Source organism: Hippocampus guttulatus, chromosome 14, assembly GCF_054856545.1.
Source record: "Hippocampus guttulatus isolate MCC_2025c chromosome 14, RoL_Hgut_1.0, whole genome shotgun sequence".
Taxonomy (NCBI): Eukaryota; Metazoa; Chordata; class Actinopteri; order Syngnathiformes; family Syngnathidae; genus Hippocampus; species Hippocampus guttulatus.
The window spans coordinates 10,127,614-10,146,400 of NC_141274.1; the positions used below are offsets into that span (position 1 = coordinate 10,127,614).

An 18,787-nucleotide genomic window follows, 5' to 3' on the forward strand; every position below is an offset into this window, starting at 1 on the left:
CAAATATGCTGGCCAGACGCGACTATTCATTGCATGTGGGCCTCCATGTGCTTTGAGGGTGCACCGTGTTCTTAGTTCCCTTGGGGTGATGATGATAACATGAGTGAGCTCATTGTGTGATCTTAAAACTGTCTGTCGCCCTCATGCTTGTAAAGAAGTTTAAAAAAAAAGAAGAAGTGCACACCTTTCTCCCTCGGAGCACAAATTCTTATATAACTGAAAACAAAGCCAACTTCCAATTTCCTTCTTAAAATGGAGTTTGATGTGGATTCGAGAGAAATCCTATACGGAGACATCCCGAAACACAGGCATCGCCATTTAAACAGGCTGCCATGAAACTAAACTGATTTATGATGAGGACTGGCTCGTAAACACAGATCATTACCAGATGTCTCTCTCTCTCCCCGCGCCCACCCCAACCCATCTTCCCTGCTCCCGCCGTGCATCTGCTCACTGTGAGCAACGGCGTCTCCAAGAAAAGTGAGCTCAGTGGAAAAAGTGAGTGCAGAACAGTCCCACCACACGTATGTCCACAGCGACCATGAAACATCCAGCCCACTCATCACCTGGCCAAGTGGAGCCTTCCACGTTTTCCGCTCTTCCAGGGGAGTGAACGTGCGGCCCCTCGAAAGGCTTCTTCTCCGAGTTATGCCCACAAAGTCCGCTAGATGGCACTGTGTTTCTTTCTGCTGCGCTGGCTTGAGGGGCGCCAAGAATTCCCTCCTCCCTTTGCATCTCCCCATTTTCTCTCTGAAAGTTCATATCTGGTCTGGAAAGTTGAACCAGATGTATTCACCCAGGGAACTTTTGACAAAAGTGAAAAGTAGCCCCCAAAGTTTGTATTCAATTCGTCGTTTGCGACACAAATGACGCCACCGCCCATCAATGTCGTGATTTTCAATGACAAATGATTTCGTACAGCCATCCTTTGTTAAATGATAGACCTGGTTTTATTTATTCAAGTCCTAAAAATCAACGATTCGAGTGAACGTTTAGTCCTAAAAAAAGCGGGGGGGGGGGTACAAACGGTATGAGGGCGCTGGCAGGTTTTGTTGTCTGCATCGCGTTTTTCGTACGTCCATAATTCTCTCGACCGGCCTTATATGGAAGCAGCTCCATCTGAGATTTTGTGTAAACTTTGAGTCTACGCGCGTTCTCGCCAAAAGTGTCTGTCGTGCACTGAAAAAAAGGGCACGGGCACGCCCCCTCTTCTCTCGTCGCGCGCGTCCTCCTCCTCTGCGCGCTCTGGCTCTCGCCTGGACGAACTGCGGCGGGGCGGTGGAACTCCAAAGGTTTTGCCTGAATTTAGTCAAACGGGAGCCGCCTTTGGGAAATCGGGCAGCGTTCGCGTTTGTTTCTTCTGGGGAATTATTTGTTTGACTTCATATTTAGCAGTTCAGCCATGGAGACTTTGAGAGGGCTCCTTGTGCTGCTGTGCGTCCTCCTGGCCAGAGCGCAAACGCAGATCCAAAGACCCAGGTCCGCGGGTAAGTTTCAGATTCTTAATTTGTTCGAAGGAAGGCTGTGCTCCTCTCCGTGCAACAAACTGTATCGCATATAAAGTCGTCTCTTCATTTTGAAACGTGACGTGGTGCATGCCGAAGTGACGTTCCCGTAAGCGATGATCCAGATGTGCGCTGTTGCATTCAAGAACGCTCACGAATTAGATGGACAGGTCCAACGATATTAGATTCGACGCACACTAAAAAATCTACAAGACTGAATGTGTGAACTTGATAGCCTTTCAGTGCATGTTGGTGAATTTGAGCACGCAATGAAGAGTTTTAATGCACTAACCGACTGAGATTGGTGAAACCAAAAGATGATGGCACTGCGGAATTGTTCCCATTTTGCGGTGTTCGTACAAGTGGTAGAGCCTCGTTGCTTAAACCGCAGGCCTACAGGAGTCTGCTAACAGGCACCATGACACCCTTGGGTGTCACACCTGATAGAGGCCTGCAGTGCTGCACCACGGGCCTCTTTTTTCATGCAATGCTTGGACATGTTTTTTGCAGCTTGCATTATTTTTTTAATTGAGAGCACTTTGGGAGCACATGTGGAGCAGTGGTGTACATGATCATTGCCTATTTCTTTGTTATGTGAACAGAATGTCCGGTTGACCTTTTCTTCGTATTGGATACATCTGAGAGTGTGGCCCTCCGGCAGAAGCCTCCCAACTTTTACATTGACCAGATCAAAGAATTCACCAAACGCTTCATAGATGAACTGCAGGACATGTAAGAACGCGCGCAGGAACCGGAGCTTGAAATTTCTTTGGGTGGCCCGTCGAGGGACAGTCTCATCAATAGCTTTACTCCCCATAGGCGCCATCGATGCGATCGCTACCTGACATGGAACTCGGGGGCGCTGCACTACAGTGACGACGTCATCCTGGTGCGCGAACTGAGTGACATGAGCACCGATCGGCAGGCCCTGAAGAATGACATTGACACCATCAGATACATCGGCAAAGGGACCTACACGGACTGCGCCATCAAGAGGGGACTTGCTGAGCTGCTCATCGCGTAATAATCACTCCTAAGAATAATACGGTGAACCAGGCCTATTTGGGTTTGGCACTGACCTATTTACTTTTTTTTGGAGGGCAACCTATCCTCGTGTTTTTGCTGAAAAGCTCGCCCGTTTACCCTCTTGTGCTCTCCCCAGAGGTTCTCACTACCATGAGAACAAGTACATCGTGGTGGTGACTGACGGCCATCCCATTACTGGCTACAAGGAGCCATGCGGAGGTGTGCAGGAGGCTGCGAATGAAGCTAGGCTACATGGCGTCAAGGTGTTCGCCGTCGCCATCTCACCTGATCAGGAGGTACGTGCACCAGTTTTGATTGATTGTCAACCACTTCATTTGCATCATGTCTCACCATTCTTTGCCAATGCTTCCTCCCTTATCCCAAAACATGGATGTTTGGTAATTGAAGACTCAAAAATTTCCCATTAGTGGGAATGTGAGTGTAAAGTATTTTTTATTATTTATTAATTTTGGGAGGGTCTGGTCAACAGCATTTTTTTTTGAGCAGAGATAGCATCACGTGTCCATCATTATTTTGACACCCATTTCAAGTGTCTCTGACTTTTTTCAAGCACATCAGCTTTTTCAGACTTTATTTATAGCGCTAGAATTTATAGCGATAACATTTCAGAAAAAAAATCCACCTGTTGCTGAACCATCTCCTTAATTCCTAAATATAAAATATATTGCTACTTCAGCCTGCGCATAATTATTGTCATGATATTATTCTGATGCAAACCTGTTGTGAAATATAAGTGAAGCGGCAAAATCGACTCCTTTGTGTCCATCTCAGGGGCGGCCATTTTGCCACTTGCTGTCATGCTCAGTTTGCGAATGTCACATGACATCTAGTGTGAGATGGGCGTTAAAGATTTCCCGTTTGCGTTTGTCTTTTTAGGATACTCGACTCTCCATCATCGCCACTGACCAGAACTACAGGCAGAACTTCACAGCCGCAGATGACTCCAGAGCCACCAAGATGGGAACCATCCGAGCCATCATCGATATGATCGTATGTGTTGTCTTCTCTTTCATTATTGTCGACTTTTTGTACTTCCCAGAATTTTGTATTTGGATCTTATCGACATTTTGTCTTCCTTTTTCAGACAAATGAGACCAAGGACGTGGTATGTCTGAGCATCAGTTTTTGTACCTCAAACTACAGTTTAAATGGCGTAGTATTTATTTGACATGCTGTGTCTCTCCCCCCCAGTGCTGCTCATTTGACTGCAATGTAAGTAGCCAGTGTGACACTTTCTGAAGATCTCCTCGCATATTTGCTATTTCATTTTCGGTGAGCAATGTCATCACCTGTCATTTTGCTTTGCTACAGGCTCCAGGAGGCCCTAAAGGACCAGATGGAGACGCTGGCGGCATGGTACGATGATACAAGTTTGCGCTCTAGGTTTATCAATGCGAAAAATCACTTTGACCCAGAAGAATGAATCTGTGGCAAATTGTTAAAAAACATAAGTGTGCGGCAACCTTCTTTTGAATGACAGTCAAGTCACATTTATTTCTATAGTCGTTAATCACAAACAGTCTCAAAGGGCTTCACAGCAGGCCCACAGTTGAAAAGTATTCACGACATCGCCTGACCGTCATTCCCAGGAGGGCAACGAAAAACTCCCAGAACCCCATCTGGGGAAAAATGAGAAACCTTGAGAAGGGGCCGCGGATGGGAGAATCCCCCTTCCAGCATGACCGAGCTGTGATGGACGCCGAGTGTGGCACATTTGACACAATATTGGGATACAACGTTTGTTAGAATGATATCGTAGACCTTTTAACAAGATGAAAAGGCTGTAGGGAGACGCCTTCAGAGAGGTAGGTCCTTCTCTGAATCTGGCCCAGTTGGTCAATGAAGAAATCTTCACAGCAGCGCCTCTGAGTGGTCTACCCAGCTCTTGTCCAGCTCAGTCGGTGCGAATCACATCCAGAACGATCAGCGCAGAAGCCGTACAGTGACATCCAATTGGGTCATCATCACCTCGCCCCCTCTCCAGATCAGAGGGGGGTCGGAAGCCAATGCCTGTTGGCTCGTATCGGGGTCATGCGATCGAACTTCCTCGTCCTCGTCAGGAGTCTCGCCGCAACATTTTGGATGATGTTCTTGTATGATCTTTCCACAGGGAGAAACGGGCAGACCCGGAATGCCAGGAGAGAAAGGAGACATTGGCGCAATGGTAGGTGACTTTTGCCATTCAGTCTTTCACTCTGCCATGACATCGTCTCCTCGGACTTGAGTAAGGATACCAATCGACAACGTGACCAACTATCCATTTTTGCCGCCGTGTTACAGGGCAGCGTTGGAGATCCCGGTCCTGTTGGATACAGCGGAATGAAGGTAAAACCTCCACCAAGACCCGACTGACCCTCTTGGGTCATATTGGAATTTCATGCAGTGCACTTGCATGAAATAATTAAAAACCAACTCAAAGCAATACAAAATGTGAAAAATCAATTTGAATGTGTTACAACGTGTGCTTTTCTGTTTGCAGGGAGACCGAGGTGGTCGAGGCGTGAAGGTATAAAGGAGTCGTCCAAATAAAATCCAAATAGGATACACGTGTGCCGCGTAACTGTTGGGTTGGACACAACCGACTGATGTTTCGTGCTCTTTGCAGGGAGAAAGGGGACACAAAGGCTACAAGGTGAGTTTGATTTTCATGCCCAGCCCTCTCTTCTCCACTCATGTTTGTTCAATCTCTGCCAGCATCTGTTGTGTTCGATTGTTTGCCGGCTTGCTTCACTTTCTCTTCTGTGTCTGCACCTCATCAACAGGGTGACAAAGGTCTACGGGGAAATGATGGAATCGATGGACGCAAGGTGGGTTAGAAACAAGTGCCGACCTATGACCAATCTCAAAATAACATTCGGTATTTCATTACAACTGGATACTAAAAATGAGATTTGAGGAATTAAAAGAATGTAAGCAAATGAATGAGAGTGTTTATTTTTTGGCGGGGGGGGGGGGGTGTGCTCAAGTGATTACAATTTTTTTTTTTCTATCATAACTATAATTTGGTTTTCTCCTGTTAGGGTGAGGCTGGTTTCCCCGGCCTTTCTGGCTGCAAAGGATCTCCTGGATCAGATGTGAGTTCAAGATCTCAATCAACGTGTTGCGAGCGACCTTTGGTGCCGCCCGAGTCATTCCAACCAGTCCGGCATGCATCATATTTATTAACTAATTTGGCCGCATGTAAATTCTTGAACAAAAACAAAACCCACAATTATACACACTGACCTGATAAATGCAGAGCTTATTTTACACTCGTCCATAGATAATTTCAGATGTATCTGACGAGAAAGCAAAGCGTGGAGAGTCTCTGTCACTGTCAATGGGCCGATTGATGAGTGCCAATCGGCAGACATGTTTTGTGAATTCAATAACAAAGAATACAAGACAGTATAGTCAGCCTCCTTTACATGGCACCTCAAAGCCTAATGCAGGCTTTTCATTTCAGCGTGTCGGCATATGCAGCGCTCAATGACTTCGTATGAGCCGAAAAGTCGCCAGCCGTAATTTATTCTCACAATGGTCCTCCTGAGTCACGTTTGATGCATATGTGCGGCCTTTCACGCTTTGCTGACACAAACAATCACTTTATAAGGGAAGTAGCTCATGAGATGTTTATGTAATCTTTTTTCACACTGACTCAAGGCTTAGGCGCTGCCAACGCCCCCATTTGCACGCAGTGTTTATTTATTTTTCTTTGTCTTAATTATCCAGTGTAACTTTATAAACTATGTATGCCAAGCACTGCTACCTGCCTGTGGCTTAGACATGTTGTTTCAAAATCAGCCATTAGCTACAGTTGTATGTTTTGTTATTACTCCTTGAGAGGCCTTGACCACTATCGGGCCTCGAAACCTGGAGGGCCCCTGGCTCTTTAATCACTGCTAGGTTTACATTCTTGCTGTCGCTTTGTTTAAATGAAGCCATATAGACATATTGCACACAAACACACACGTGCATGCATGCTCGGATGCTGCAACGGTTCAGTGTTGTGGTTTCAGCTGTTGCTGTTTTTTCCTTCCAGGGTCTACAGGGTGAGCCTGGGCCAAAGGGAGACCCTGGTCCTTTTGGGCCTAAAGGAGAAAAAGTAAGAGATGATATTGTAATGTGAGTTTTTCGGGTTTTGAACCGAACACGGTGGATTAAGTTGCCCGGTGCTTATTCCAGGGAGATAGTGGAAGAGATGGCGAACCGGGAAGACCTGGAAACTATGGGCCTTTAGGACCTCAGGTAAACCAACAGAGAGAGAGACCCCCACACCCCCACCACCAAAACCGAGAGATGTAAAGTTCTGACATTATCACGTGCTTGCTGCGACAGGGCGATCGCGGACCTCGTGGAGCTAACGGGGACAAAGGCGAGCGCGGTGATGATGTAAGTTTGACGGAAATATCCAACTTTGGTCCCAAAATGGTCGCCTTCATTTCACTTCCTGTGTGTTTCAGGGCGTGCCGGGACCGGACGGACCTCGTGGCGAGATCGTAAATAATGTTGATTCGGATCACTGCTATGTGGCTGCGTTGGGCAATAAAATCTTCATGGTTGCTGATCTCTTGTAGGGAGCAGTTGGAGAGAAGGGGGAGCAAGGTTCCCGTGGCAACCGAGGACCAAGAGGAGAGGCAGTAAGTGACGATGATGATGATGATGATAATTCGGAAATGCAGTGGAACTCCTGAGCAGCGTCGTGAACAGACACCAACATTTGATTTCTTCCCCTTTGCACTCTTTACAATGCGTGTAGCGAACAGACTATATGCTCATAGGCCAGAATACACAGCTGCACGTCGTGCAGAAAAAGAAAAAACCCCCACAGAAGTCAGAATTTGTCAGGCCCAACAGTTGGGGCTTTGGTGCCGTGCTCAAGGGCCAGGAAGTGAACTGACTCCAATAACTCATCTCGATGCTCTGCTTCACTGCACCCGTATTTCATTCCTCTTTTATTATTTTTGTGCGGAGCAGCTAGGACAGACACGTTGGTCGCATTTTCCCATCTTAGGTCCTATTTTATTTCTGTCACTGTGCAACTGAAGAGGATGTACTGTATTATCTCCAAAAATATTGACTAAATTCCAAAATCCACAACCTTAACAGCTTTGCGACGAAGCTGATTGCACTTCAACGGAATTCCTCACCATTCAACTTGCATCGTGCTTTTTTTTAAAAAGCTTGACTCCAGCCGCTTTATCGTCCATTGTGACAAGCCCTCGTAAATTGTCTTTTACATTTGTTCTTTTCCTTGCCAGGGGGAGCCAGGACCCCGTGGAGAGCAGGGACGAGAGGGCTCGGCTGGCCCCAACGGAGACCCCGTGAGACCGACACGCACTCGCATGCAATCATACGTACACTCGGGAAATACAGTGGCACACTGTTTTCAGCTTGTTGTTTGGTCCAGCGGCCCCATAAAACAGCCACTTTTCACTTCAGCCGCTTTTTATTTGCGATAATGCGCATGTGCGTTCAAGTTTCGCATTGGCGGGAGAGCACACTGGGATGGGACATTTCAAGAGTGTTGAACCTGGCCGCGGCCCCAGAGTGCTGCCCACTCATGCATATGCTTTCCCCTCCCAGTTTGAGTGTTCAACCTCTCCCGGGAACATCGACGCTCATTCTTTCCCTTCTGACTCAGTTCTTCTCTCCATCTCCTGCAGCCAAAGCCTCAGTACGGTTCTTAATAAGGCTCCAGGCAGCGGATCAAAAATAATGCTTGACATGGATTACTTGCGGTAGCCGCCATGATGTCAGAGCTTTCAATGAATCCTTTGTGCTCCTATTTTTTTTTCCCTCATCAGAACTGACGGGAGTGTCAAGAATACCGTTCAAAGTCGAGAGAACGGACATGTTGGGTCACCCCTGTATAGCGCTATTTTAGGGAGCGAGACACGCAGTCGCGAAGTACATGAAATGATACAATCCTTTTGGAATTATGAGTCATTACAATACTAATATTGTCAAAATAATACCGTACGATGCAAGGTCGCCACTAGATTAGCTATTTTAGGAACATTATGAATATTTGTTAGCACATGCATACTTTGCCCCACCCCTAGCATCCTAGCTAACTAGCATTTCCACAGTAGTATGAAACAGTCAACTATTACAAAGGCACAGACAATTGAATAACGAATGTTGGGGAGCAACTTGCCTCTAAAACCTTAATGGAATGGATGTCATTGCTTACGCCCGCCTATTTCCTACATTTTAAAGTTGACCACGTCAAGCCGACTACTGTTCGAAAGTTAAGCAATCGCACTGCTCGCATGTCCCCCCCATATTTAGTGGTGTGTATTTAGTCCTTACAGCCAAGTCGGGCTACATAAATCACTGCCTGCAGTCAAGTTTGGATTTTCTATGCCTAAAAGTGTAATATCGCAGCAATCCTTTCCAAAGTGGACCAAATGCTCGTGTAGCAGCTGAGCCCAGCTGCTGGTTGACACCACTCCAAGTGTAATAACTAAATGAGCCTCCCTGAGAACTCGCGATTTCCCACTCATGGTCATGGCACAACGCAGCCATCAATTCTATGACTTTATTTGAATCACTCTTGAGAAGCATTTCATCCATGTTCAGCTTCTCTGTTGTTACTTGAGGGTCAGCCAAAAGACTGAAGAGCAGAGTCACTTCTATTCTCCACAAACATGCGACTGGAATAATATCATCAATAATTCTGGATCGTATTATGGGAGTGGATACTGCCAGAAAGGCACATAAAGGTCATTGTCGCCTTTTTTCTTTTTTAATGGAAGTGAAGCTGATAGCAACTCCTAAACCACAACAACTTGGAAAGCATCAATCGCTTCTGAAGTTTGAAGACATGTTTTCAAATTTTTAACAAACTAAAAAAATAAATAAATAAAACTCTGTTTCTGAATTACTGTTTTTTTTGTTTTTTGTTTTTGCAGGGTGAGCCTGGCAGGGATGGTTCCCCCGGATACAGAGGTGATGAAGGCCCCCCTGGACCAGAGGTCTGTCCCACTGTACAAAAATACACACATTCATAATCCCCCCCCCCCCCACACACACACACAGCAATTGATTGAGGCATTTGTGTTTGATATTGTTTTAGTATTATCGTGTGCTATTTAACCAGCCAATATTCTCCCAAACAAGAATAGCAGCTAGATTTTGTGACTGTGAGCACATGCACGCCCACAGAAGCATCCTAAGTACATCCGAATGTTTTTTCATGAGCACGTCTCGTCATATTCCGTGCGTTTCCCATCTTGTGGTGCCTTGTTTCTCACAGGGACCCAAAGGACCAAGAGGAATCAAAGGGTCTGCCGGAGACAGAGGCCCAATGGGAGGCAGGGTGAGTGAGGAAGATGTCTGCCATCCATGACAACATTTTGATGCCTGTGTGTTCATGTGTAAGACTCTGCAAATGTTCTTCTTGCCATTGTCAGGGTGTGGACGGCGTACCAGGAAATGGTACTGCAGGTTGCCCAGGCTTCCAGGTGTGTACTTGTTGGGCTGCAAATGAATGTGTGACACTATGGCTCTTCCGTACACGTATAGAAAAGTCATATTGAGATCTTCTTCTCAGGGTTATCCTGGCCCTCGCGGAGATGCTGGTGAACCTGTAAGTTTCATTTGACATTATTTTGGTCAAATTGCGAATGAAGCATTTCACTTGTGTAACCTCGCTTGTGACACCGCCATCAGGGCAGCAAGGGAACCCCCGGACCCAAAGGAGACGACGGAGAAGCCGGTGACCCGGGCCCTGATGTGAGTCTGTCGGCCTTGCTCCTCATTCTTCTTTTATTTCCACTCCGGTCGCCTGTCACAGTGCTGTGAGCCACGTGATGCCACTTGCATATGGCATTTGACACCTTGGATTCTATAGAATCATACTTAGGGGGTTTTCATTCGCCGTCTTGACGGTTTTCTTTTGCGTTAGGCTGCAGCGTGTTCGTGTTTCTTTGTCCATCCATCTTGTTCGCACACTTTCCTTCTGGATTACAGCTGGAAATAATTTCTAATGTAGATCTGAACAGTTTGTGTCTGTGTGTGTGTGTGTGTGTGTGTGTGTGTGTGTGTGTGTGTGTCATTGGGGAAGGGAACTTTGAGCTGATGCAGCTGTGTATATGTCGTCGTCAAGGATACCAGGAAATGAGGGTGGAGGATGAAGGGACTACATTACTCTGTGTGCATGTGTGTGTGTGTGTGTGTAGCGTACGTCCATATAGCATGCCAGCCTTAAAACGTGAACCTCCAGTTGTACTTGTTCAGGTTTACAGGGGAATTTCTGCACGTTGGAACTTTCCCTCAGCGCTCTGTCTGAGGCGCGTTGTCATTAGGACAGGTCACACACAAACCACACATTCTTGGATCGTTTGGGATTTACGCTTTGAGATTAATTGAACTTCATGTTAAGATTTGGCATGTGCCTCACGTCCACACTAAAATCAGGTCCAGGTTTTAGTATTTGTTTGCGTTTAATTATATGACGGTGGGCCAGTGTGTACAGCTGTGGATTCGATTACTGTCTCTCCTAATGAAGGCTAAACATGCATGAAGAACATAAAACGTGGTTTTCCTCATTAAAAGAAAAAAAGTTGGCAGGAACACAATCCGTTTATTGCACTTGGGGTTTGTAAAAAAAAAAAAAAAAGTTTGCCTTGACACAAGCCTTCCTTTGTATAAATTGTACTCTGTAATTTAGTTGTGTTTGTTTGAAGTTTCGTAAACATAATTATGCCCCTAAATAATTGACTGAAATCTGGAGTCCGGTTATCTTATCTCAGCATAAATACAGGAAGGGAGAATGAAGCAGTCTTTTAAACTCTGCTTCATGATGTAACAAAAGGAGACGGCGAGCTACTGGAAGCGCGGATGTCTTCTTGACATATTGATGAGCATTTGATCAACCGGCTTTGCCAAATTTTCTGTTATCCTCGATTCATAATGAAGTCCTTGTGCTTCATTCGAGACAGCGCCATATTATGTATTGTTGTGTATTACATTCCACATGTAACCATAGCCACCGGATTTCTTTTTTTCCCCAGCAATTATTTGACTTTGAATCGGTTCCTTGTTTGCGGCATCCATACGCTGCTTTACGCTGTACAATACGTGCTGACGGAAAACATCCGTTAGACCTGCATTAAAGGAGACATTGCTTCGGACAGAGTAGTTAGGCTGTTGTACTCCGACCGTCTACTTCAATGTGGCCCTGGAGCTTCACTCAGCCTAGCTCCCAAGTCATGGGCGGTGAGCCTTAGTGGTTATGATGTCATTTCCTCCCCGCTGTTACAGGAGAGCGCATCGTTCAGACGCAAAATGTTTACTTGCTTCTTTAATTTCACAATTTTGTCGGTGACACTCGACACGTACGGTAGGGGGTCCCTCTTAGCCAATGGGTTGTCAGGATGATGCCAGGTAATAGCCAATGGCAGAGCAGCTCTAACTATGGTGCGTTCAGGAAACTCGGAGCTGCGAGTGGCAAGCCCTACAGTACTACATTTTTATCTTTCGTATCTTGAAATTTCTTTCGTAACAAGAGGCAATATTTCCCCGTTGAGACGTTCCCTAACTTGAAAATTTCGTATGACGAGACGTTCGTAAATAGAGGTAGCACTTTAATCATAATAACAACCTGTAGTTGACTTCCCTAACGTCAGTCAAATCTTAGTCTTTTATTACTTTTGTGAAATCATAATAGTTGGATTATTATACTGAACAACGTTTCTGGTACTTATGCATGAACTGTCGCATAAACAAATGCCATATTATTCTTTTTGTGAGATATGTTCTTGAACACATCTCTTGCATTGTATGACATCGGCTTTTCGAGCTGTCCCTGGTCACATTTCCAGTCAGCGTGAGCATCGTAAAAGTCAGGTGCTTTGCATAAGCCTTGGTTTCCCTTCACGCGAGACGTATGGGAGGTGCCGATGTAAGTGTAGCTGCACTGCTGGTTGTCCAAATCATCTTGCAACGTCACCAAAAGCAGAGTTGATTTCGTGTGATTTGTGCCTCCAGAGTGCCAGACCGCCCTTTCGCCAAAGCTACGTCTCTTTTCTGTCTGACGTGTTGGGCTGCAAATGAGGATTTATGATCAAATCAGAACGTGGCGTTGCACCGCATGTGCTGCTGCCTCTGTCGTTTTGTTCCATGTTACGCCAACGGTTGCATTTCTGTCACTGCGTATCGGTGTAAATTATACAATCAAACCTTTTCAAATGCGTTTCCAATCGTGGAAATTAGCCATCGAAACTCAATCTCGTGTTGCCAACATTCCCCACAATCCCTTTTGAAGTGGAATCTGTGGGAACATCATTTCCTGAAATTGATTTAAGCGCCGTGGACGCCGCACTTCCTCAACCTTGGCCATCATCTCACTGAAATCAGCAGTTTCACAGGCAGTCTTTCTCTGCAGCTGCAGCGCTATGGCAGAAGATTGGCCGCGAACAATGAGACCTGACCGAGGATTTAAGAGGCTTTAGGGAAAAACAGTGACATCACCTGTTGAAAACGTTTCACTGTGACACCAACTGTTGGGAAAATGTGACATGTGATGTTACGAGTGAGCGCAGGTTTACAAATACGACTTGCTGACTTAAAGGGCAACAAAAAGGAAGTCAGACTATTTAGTTTCCCTGCATGTTGATTCCCGGGTTTACGAAATCTGCCATTTCTCTTTATATTTTGTCCTTTAAACCACGAAGGGTTAATTTAGTGCTAAATAAATAAATAAAACCCTTTGCTTTTCCTTTTTAACAGAACAATCAGCCAGGACCTCCAGGACCAAAAGGGGCCAAAGGTCACAGGGGACCTGAAGGAAGTTCGGTAAGTATGCCACAGTCCGAATTTTTGAGTGAACAAGTTGAGACATTGAATAGTTTGCTCTCCTCACACGCACAATCGACCCTTCCTCACGTCATTAGGCCCCTCCCATACTCAAGCAAGTGGTGACTTACCTTGCTTGAGTATGGGTGTGGGTGTGCGCACGGGTGTTTTTTTTTTAGGATATACAAAGAAGTAAGATGGGATTCTGTTGAGATGAATGCTAAAGTTAATCTCTTCAGGTAGACAGCAGAAATGCACTTTGTTCATCTTTTTGAGCCTGATGTCAGAGAGTGCTAATTGTATTTAATTTTCCTCCCTTGCATGCTGCCAGATGATGGTGAATGCCAGGCAGGAAATACTTAAGATGTTGCAAGGCAGGCAGGAAACACTTAAGTCTGGTTCTACTTTGTTGTCAAAGGGCCCGTTTCAATTTTGTGTGTGGCCTTTGTCTGTCTCTGCATCCCAGCTTCACTACGAGACCACTTAAAAAAAAACTGCCATTCGGCTATGAATGTATGATTGAGCACAAGTATTGTAATCGGCCTTGCATTTATTGCGGTGTTCTCTTTGCGGGCTCGCTTCAGTGGCGCACGGTGACCAAGTGAAGCGCAGCTCCTCTCACCGCTCTGCATGATATAAAACCACACGCAAAGACATACAGAAAATACCCACCCTCGTTTCAGTCATCTTAAATAGGAAAAACTGTGTAACGCCCGCGCCTTTTCCCAACCAGACAATGTGGGAGCAAAAACAAAAAAAAAAAGAGGAATGTCTAAATATAACCATATGTTTGGATGCATGTTCCGCAAATAAAACCCTCAAACTCCCAACGCCTGCTAGTTTCCACACCGTCCAGGCTTCGCCGCTCCCGCCCGTCTGCCTCCCCTCCGATTTGCGTGTATTCAGCATATCCTCCAGACCCAGCATCATGTCTTCATGTGTGTGGACCCATTGTCTCTCGTCTCTCGTCTGTCTGTCTGTCTGAGTTCCTGTGTGCACACATGCAAGCAAGGAAGAAAAAAAAAAAAGCTCTTAAACCGAGTTTATCATCCGTTAAAAGAAAACAGATGTTTCGTTTCTGCGGCCAAGTGAGAGAATAAAATGTCGTGGAACGATTGGAGGATTCGCATGTTGCTCAAGCATATCCCACAGTGCAGTTGCAATCGAATAGTGGTGGGTTTTCTGAAGAAACATCACCAGAGAGTGGTGGGTGGGGGGAAAAAAATGATTCCAGGAACTTATATTTTATTTAGATTTATAGCTGTCTACTTGATATTTTTTCTCCAGTTGGCATCTATTAGTACAATGACTGTCTCCCTGTCTCTATCACTCTTTTTTTTCTCTTCTAGGGACCTCCTGGGCCTCCCGGACCACCAGGAACTGATGTAAGTCTATTAAAAAAATAAAAGATTGAATCTGATCCCATACGCTGGCCAAGAGAAGGACTTAATTCCCCATTGAGAGCGTTTGAGTTTTGCTATTTGAATACGACACCCCTGCGTTCAGGCTCGAGCCACACATCCAATTTCCTGAACACCAAATCCCGCAACCTTTCACCAAACAGTTCTCTCAGTAAAATATCATGTTTTCCTCTTCTTTTTTTTTTTCATTCCCTCCACTTTTTTTAAATTTTATTTTTTATGTTAAAGTAACTTGAAAAGTTGCCTTGGCCGTGTTCAATGGTTATCTCATGCTATTTAGAGGAGTGCATTGCTGTACAGTAACGTGCACTCCGCCCTTCTTCTCAGGAATGTGAAATTCTGGATATCATCATGAAGCTCTGCTGTGAGTTGTATACTGTAACATTGCTACACACAAACACACACGTGCATCAACTTTTCATCAAGTTGAACCTCTGAGCCCTTTTCAACATACCGCTAATCAGTGCTAATGTGCAATCGAACCCAAGAGAGTTAAAATTGCAGGGTTTTTTTTTTTCCTTTCCAATTCATGACCTAACTTTCTTCTGTGCCGTGTTTTTTTTCTCTGCTTTTTATTCGGGGTGGATTCGCCACAGCCTGTTGCGGTAAGTGCATGCTCAAACTCCAAACTCTTCGCTCCGTGACGTGTCATCCTACCCCCGTGGCTTGAGAATTAAGTGTTGCGTGACTTTTTGTGTCATCAGAGTGTAAATGCGCCGCTCTGGATTTGGCGTTCATTGTGGACAGCTCAGAGAGTATTGGTTCCTCAAACTTTGCTCTCGCCAAGGACTTCATCATCACCGTTGTAGACAGATTGATTAAAGACCAGCAGGTCAAGGTAATGTCCTTCTCTCATGTGTTTATTTCATATTATTTGTGTGGCTGAATGCTTCATAATGATCGGTATGTATTGTTTTGGGGGTGGCGGGGGCGTCGTCAAAGATGTGAAGGAATAAAACCATGAGAGAAAAAAAAAAAGATTGCATCTCGGGTTTTAGAACGGGATCTCATTTGTCTCTCCAAAGACTCGCTTCTTCCTGTTTGGACGCAATTAGTCAGGAAGGGGCTGGGAACGCGGCCACGCTGACAGAAGAAAACAAAATCGGAGGCATAACAAAACTGATAAAACAAGCTTGTTTTTCCTCCCCAGTTTGCAGGTAATGAGTCCAGGGTGAGCGTCGTGCAGTACAGTGGCGCAAAAGCCCAAGAAGTGGTCCAACTGGGCACCAACGTTGCTACCCTCACCGAGTTTAAACAGTTGAGTGACACACACACACACAGACACACACATTCAACCTTAAAACAAACCAAAGAAATGTGAATTTCTCCATTTTGAAACAAATAAATATAAATAAAATACATTTTCCACTTGGACAAAACACTGGAGTCTTAGCCCCCCCCCCCCCCCCCCCATTTGCAGAAAGAACAGAAAATGGCTGCAGAACAACCCTCATTTGGTTCATTTGTCTGGAATTGGGAATAAAATCGAATCGTCTTCTCTAATTGGTGCTCACGTTGGTCCGCGTTAGCCCATCACTTGTGTCTTCTTAAATGGCCGTATTTGTGCGCAGGGCCGTGAAAGACCTCAACTGGCTGGCTGAGGCCACTTACACTGGCGAGGCCCTGAATTTCGCTCTGGAAAACACCATTAAACTTATGAGGCAGGAGAACCGCGTGGTTCTGGTTCTCACCGACGGACGCTCTGACATTCTCAGGGACAGGGTTCCTCTCAATGTTCTCTGCGGCAAAAACATCAGGGTAAGGAACACCGAGCGCGGTGCAGCCCGAGTAAGCTCGTGCCAGTGCAAATTAACAACGAATCCGTTGGCCTCCAGGTGGGAGGTTTGGGCGTGAAGGACTACTCGGGCCGTCAGCCCAATCAGGAGCAGCTTGGAGATCTGGTGTGCAAGAGTGATCCCAAGCCAGGATTTTCTTTCGTCCTGGACAACTTTGCCGAGCTTCTCGATGACTCCTTCTTGCAGAACCTCACATCCAGAATCTGCCAAGGTATTTTGATTGGCAAGCACATGCAAACACAGAAAAAATAATTCATTCATTTTTATTTAGTTCTCAGTTTTGAGTAAACTGACCTAGAATGTGTCGTTTTCACCTCCAGATAAGAAGTGCCCGGACTACAAGTGCCCAAGTAAGTCTGTTTTATTATTATTATTTTTTTTCAAGAACAATTTTACAAATTTTGCAATCGCTTTCAAAATGCGCATAATACGGAGACAGTCACCGATGGCGTCGTGGTTCACCGGTCTGACTTGTGCGCGGGCAACGTGGGTTTGCTTCCTGCTTGTTGCCGGTGTGAATGAGAGTCTGAATGATTGTCAGTGGCTGGATGTGCCCTGCGACTGACTTGCGACCACTTCGGGATGTAGTCCAAATTTCACCCCAAGTCAGCTGGGATAGCAGCCGCTCCTGCACCCGGCGACCCTGAACAGGAAAATGGACGAATACTGGACATGTTGTCTCCTAGCTGAAGTACCATAGAGAATTGAAGGACTTTAATTAATATCCGAGTACTCCTCAGATGCCGTCCAGATATTCCCCTTTGTGGGGAAAAAACAACATTGAAAATGCCCCCCCCCCCCCCCCCGATGAATCACAGTAATACAGCTGAACAGATGCTTCATTTCAAGCTCTCGTCAAAATAACGGAAGAGGTCTTTGCGAAAACTGTCGGTCCAGATTCGGCCCATCATCACTCTCCTATTCATTGAGTCTCTCGTCCGTGTTGCAGTCTCCTTCTCTCAAAGTCACGACATCCTGCTGATGATGGACAGCTCAGCTAGTGTGGGCCAGAAGAACTTTGACACAAGTAAGACCTTCGTGCACCGTTTGGTCAATCGCTTCCTGAGCGCCCAGAAGGAGAGGGGCGTGAACGTGAGAGCGGCCGTCGCCCAGTACAGCCGCGGCGCCCGCATGGAGCAAGGCCTGACCACAAACGTGACCCTGCTGTCCCATCATATCAACGAGATGGCCTTCCAAAACGACGGCACCAACGTCTTAGAGGCCATGGACTTTGCCATCAAGTCGCTCCCGAGCCGCGGCGACGCCAGCGGCCACAGGAAGAAGGTGATCCTGTTCTCAGACGGAAGGTCTCAGGCCGTCACCGAGGCCGTGCTGGAGAAGCGCGTCCGCGAGCTGGCGGACGCCGGCTTGGAGCTCTTCGTCATCGCGGTGGGCGGCCAAGTCAACGAGGTCAACCTGCGCACGCTGGTGAGCAGGGGACAGCGTGACGACATCAACTACGCTCAGCGCCACCTCTTCCGCGTGGCAGACTACCCCTCGCTGCTCCGCGGAGTCTTCCACCAAACCGTCTCCCGAAGAGTGTCCATGCCCTGAGTGCAGGCAGGGCCCAGAATAGCAGGACTGACAACCCTTTCAATTTTTAGTCCCATTATGAATAGTCAGTCTCATTTACCATACACTGTTTTGTTTGTTTGTTTTTTTGTTTTTTGTTTTTTTGTAAAGAATGTCACAAAGCAAAGGATGATTGTTTTTGAGAGGAATCTCAAATGTAGACCACCATGGGGCTGCATCATGGGGTCGGATCATTAGACCATAACAGCAATGATAACTTCAAGTTGGATTTTCAGATGTAGGGAAATTGTTGCCTGTGAGGCATTTTAACCCGAGTCATTCTACCGCCATTGAAGAAGTTTGACCTTGGTTTTGATAAAAATCATTAAAAACATGCTAAAATATCCCCCAAAAAAATCATAATAATTCTGTCTGCATATCTGCTTCTAAATTATAGTCATCTATCCTGATGTCCATTGAAAACACGCCCACGCCTTAGCATTTTGAGTACTGAAAATGTCATGCCGTAAGTGCGCAAATTACAAAATGAAACTCATTCTTGAGCTGAATAATGAAAATGACTTCAAGCGTGCATTGGATTAACTGAAGCGGAAAACAGGAGGTGACATCACACGGCCTCCGAAAGCAAATCTATCAGCGCTTCACCTGTGACTAATGGCAACAGCTGGGCGCCACATGTGCCATCGTGCACACACCCGCGCGC

General features: G+C 46.0%; 1 protein-coding gene across 1 annotated transcript; it reads left to right on the forward strand.

The window, feature by feature from the left end:
* The first annotated feature begins 1,211 nt into the window (after positions 1–1,211).
* col6a1 (collagen, type VI, alpha 1) lies at positions 1,212–18,483 on the forward strand. The gene is made up of 35 exons (XM_086129605.1): positions 1,212–1,487; positions 2,108–2,237; positions 2,325–2,525; positions 2,668–2,827; positions 3,429–3,542; positions 3,637–3,657; positions 3,744–3,764; positions 3,864–3,908; positions 4,663–4,716; positions 4,833–4,877; positions 5,032–5,058; positions 5,158–5,184; positions 5,315–5,359; positions 5,573–5,626; positions 6,574–6,636; positions 6,717–6,779; positions 6,870–6,923; positions 6,995–7,030; positions 7,109–7,171; positions 7,793–7,855; positions 9,449–9,511; positions 9,793–9,855; positions 9,950–10,000; positions 10,090–10,125; positions 10,209–10,271; positions 13,269–13,334; positions 14,684–14,719; positions 15,083–15,119; positions 15,352–15,360; positions 15,460–15,593; positions 15,906–16,012; positions 16,327–16,513; positions 16,591–16,762; positions 16,872–16,901; positions 17,501–18,483. Exons 1-35 carry the CDS (start codon positions 1,403–1,405, stop codon positions 18,103–18,105), a joined length of 3,030 nt encoding a protein of 1,009 aa, XP_085985731.1. The 5' UTR covers positions 1,212–1,402; the 3' UTR covers positions 18,106–18,483.
* Positions 18,484–18,787: the final 304 nt, after the last annotated feature.